The following is a 3,537-nucleotide window of genomic DNA, read 5'->3' on the forward strand; positions in this document are numbered from 1 at the left end:
ATCAACTAATATCTCTATCAAATATATAGTAACATCAAATAATAATAATACTAATTAATTTTCATTCACTAAAATAATTAAGATAATAACATCTTTCAAGAAGTAAATCGCATAAAATAGTCAAAATAAAAATTTACTATAATCATGTGAACCATGTTTATAAAAGGTGAAAGTGTTAGCTTTACCTTCCTCTTAAATTCATTTCTTTAAATCATTATTTCTTTTTCATCTTAGTTGGCCGGTAGCAAACCATAAACTATCCAAATTAAATAGCAATCACAAATAATATTGTAGAACAAAATTGAACTTATTGTAAAATAAAAAATAAAAATAAATAGTTATAAAATAAAAAATAAAAAAAATAAAAATGGACACCTATTTATAGACATAAAAGATTATATAAAAAAAATTATATTTATATAAAAAAATATATCCATAAACATAATAATAAACATCCAATATAACCCAAACATTTGAATATTATCACAAAATCGAAAATAACCCAAACATTTTAATATTATCACAAAATCGAATATAACCCAAACATTTTAATATTATCACAACATATAAGATAACATTTTTATGACTAAAACCTATTACTTTTTATATAGAAGTTATTTATTTATCAATTAATATTTTATTAATCTATCAATAAATAAGTATTTATTAATTTAAAACATTTATATTTTAATTATTTAATTATATATTTACATCAAGATTTATTCATGAGTTATAAATAAATTGAAAAGAATTCGGTCAAAAGTTAATATGCATATATATAGAATTAAAAAAAACTATAGTAAGAGTTATAGTAATAGAACCAAATCTAGCCTCATGCTGTTCTCTCCATACTATAGAATGGATCTTCTGCTGGGAAACTATCACTATTATTGCCCAGTAAGAATGGTACATTAGGCTTATGCCCACACATATTTCACACCTTCGATCCATCTATCAGAAAGAGAGATGAACTTAAAAACTTGAATGCTCGAATAAACCAGAGAGAGAGAGAGATCACATCAAAATGGGAGCACACAAAATCAGTAAACATTAGTAAATTTCTAACAAAAATATGGCATAAGAATATTTTAAACATATCCAATAACTGCCGTAGCTAGAAAAACAACTCTTTTGCAATGTAAATGACAATCTGTCCAGAAGAACATGGTAACAAATACGAACCATCAAATAAATAGCTCCTTAAGCACCCTTGTCTGCTTTTGCGGCAGTAGCGGCAGCCTGTCCTCGGAGACGACCAGTCCTCCTTGCAGCAATGAGACCGACCTTTTGCCCAGGAGGGGCATCTCGGCGAACAGTACTGGCATGCCCAATGTGTTGGTGGTTACCACCACCATGGGGATGCTCAACAGGATTCATAGCAACACCACGAACCTTGGGCCAGCAGTTCCTCTTAACTCTGTATTTGTGATAAGCATTTCCTGCCTTCAACATTGGTTTCTCAGTCCTACCTCCACCTGCAACTTGACCAACCATAGCCCGGCACCCGCTTGGCACAATCTTCTTGGCTCCGGAAGGAAGCTTAACTCTAAGATTATACAGATAGCAGCCACATTCCAAAATAAAGATGTGGAGATGATAATAAAACGCTGGCAATAGAGAAGTATATATATAGGCGCACTTCAACTATAATGTTAGAGGTCACCAACAGAGTACTTAAAAAAGTCCTAATTACAATAAGCTATAGTGATCATGTTGCAGTGCTATTCTAATAATTGTGTGGAAATGTAAGCTTGCTCTAGATGTACTGGAAGCAATTATAAATTCCTTAACATCACATAGACACAGCTACCAGTAACCTCTCAGCATTCATCAATCCTTTAAAAATTTAAACAAATTCTAAACGCGTTAGCCAACGAGTGATTAAAACAGCTGCGCCTTTCACATCTTTAGAAAATGAAATTAGAACATATTTAAAGCCAAGTCTTTATCCACCATTTAAAAAATATATTGATTTCTTTCTGCTTTATACCTATTTATTGATCTTTTAAACAAATGAATCTAAGATTGATGCAAGTAAACAAATAAAACCCAACAAATAAAAAACAGAGAGAAAAAGAGGAATACCTGGTAGTTCCATTATCCGGGTTATGACTAATAACAATAGCATAATCACCAGAACATCTAGCAAAGGCACCTCTATCACCAACATGATGTTCAACGTTGCAAACCACAGCTCCTTCAGGAATAGATCTCAAAGGCAAGACATTTCCGACCATCAAGTTTGCCTTCTTTCCACAGTACACAAACTGACCAGTATACATTCCTTCGGCAGCGACAAACAGCTCCTTCTGGTGCTTATAGCGAAAAGGGTGGCGGAAAGTTACTTTGGCAAGCGGTGCACCACGTCCAGGGTCATGGATGATGTCGGTCACCACTCCTTTTAGGTACCCATTTCGCTCTCCGAAGTCGAGTGACCGGAATCTCGCCGGCCCCTTTCGGTGATGGGTGTGGGACTTGAAGACGGAGCCTGCTCCCTTACGTTGTGCACGGATAACTCGACCCATTTTTAGGGTTTCTCTTAGGCTCTCAAGAGAAATACGGCTGATGAAAGAGTACAGAAAAGTGGAGGAAGTGATTTTATATTGACAGACAGGGAGCAGAGTGAAGAAAACCCTAGTTTTGATTTGGGCTGGGCTATCATTGTTTTCAGTCTTTCATTTTAGTTTGCCCATTTTATTACTCAAATTCCCATTGTTAAGGTTTTGTAATTTCATTTGTTTTTCTTTCAACATTTTTCTATAAAAACAAAAAGCAAAAATGGAAGTCAGTTATTTGACCTTTAAGATAAATTTACTTTTTCATTCATAATTCTTGAATTTGGGCGTGTCTTTATCATATACATATACTTAAACTTTTATTTTTGTCTTAAAAATCTTAAAACTCTATGCTTTTTGGCCTAATTATGTAAAGAAAATAAAATTGAATGTTTAAACTATTTGACAATTTTATTCAAGTTTTTTTATATTTATAAAAATTGTATCAAATTTAAAATTTTTTCTTTTCAAAATCACTAATTGATAATAATTTAAAGATTATCCAAAAAAATTATCATTAAAATATCGATGTGGCACTATAAAATAATAAAATATAAGTCATTTGATTTTTAAAAATAAACAAAATAATATTTTTATTCTCCAAACCCAATGTAAGTAAAAAGAAAAAGAATCAATTTATTCTTCACAATGAATCTGTTTCCTTTCAAGGAGTGCTTCAAACCTATTCTCCTAGTAAATAAATAAATTCTACCAAAACAAAAATAAAAAACACTATCAATAGTGTTTCTTCAATCAATTGCATTAAATGAAATTATTTTTCCGTCTTTCACTTGCTATGTAAAAATCTACAAAAACGACCTTGCAGAGGGCAGACTTCGTCAATTTTACACATTGAAAACAAATAAAGCAGTGATTTATTTACCTTCATAAACCTTGCTCGCCCCTAACAACCAATCAAAACGACGTAGCAGGGCGTGTATTTTATCGTCAATTGCAAATTACCGTTCACACTCCATCAGAT

The 3,537-nt window shown here is 32.0% G+C and overlaps 1 protein-coding gene across 1 annotated transcript; it reads right to left on the reverse strand.

Annotated features, from left to right (window-relative positions):
• Positions 1-1,040: 1,040 nt before the first annotated feature.
• On the reverse strand, positions 1,041-2,614 carry LOC8285984 (60S ribosomal protein L8). The gene is made up of 2 exons (XM_002526280.4): positions 2,086-2,614; positions 1,041-1,546 (listed from the first exon to the last, which is right to left on the reverse strand). Exons 1-2 carry the CDS (start codon positions 2,523-2,525, stop codon positions 1,201-1,203), a joined length of 786 nt encoding a protein of 261 aa, XP_002526326.1. The 5' UTR covers positions 2,526-2,614; the 3' UTR covers positions 1,041-1,200.
• Between the last annotated feature and the right edge of the window lie 923 nt (positions 2,615-3,537).

Source organism: Ricinus communis, chromosome 6 (assembly GCF_019578655.1).
Source record: "Ricinus communis isolate WT05 ecotype wild-type chromosome 6, ASM1957865v1, whole genome shotgun sequence".
NCBI lineage: Eukaryota > Viridiplantae > Streptophyta > Magnoliopsida > Malpighiales > Euphorbiaceae > Ricinus > Ricinus communis.

What these genes read in the sequence shown, in the direction of transcription:
- LOC8285984 (XM_002526280.4), bottom strand. Translation starts at nt 2,525, where the DNA reads ATGGGTCGAGTTATCCGTGCACAACGTAAGGGAGCAGGCTCCGTCTTC. An exon ending in CCGGATAATGGAACTACCAG is followed by an intron (nt 1,547 to 2,085) that starts GTATTCCTCTTT and finishes GTATAATCTTAG; the next exon opens with AGTTAAGCTTCCTTCCGGAG.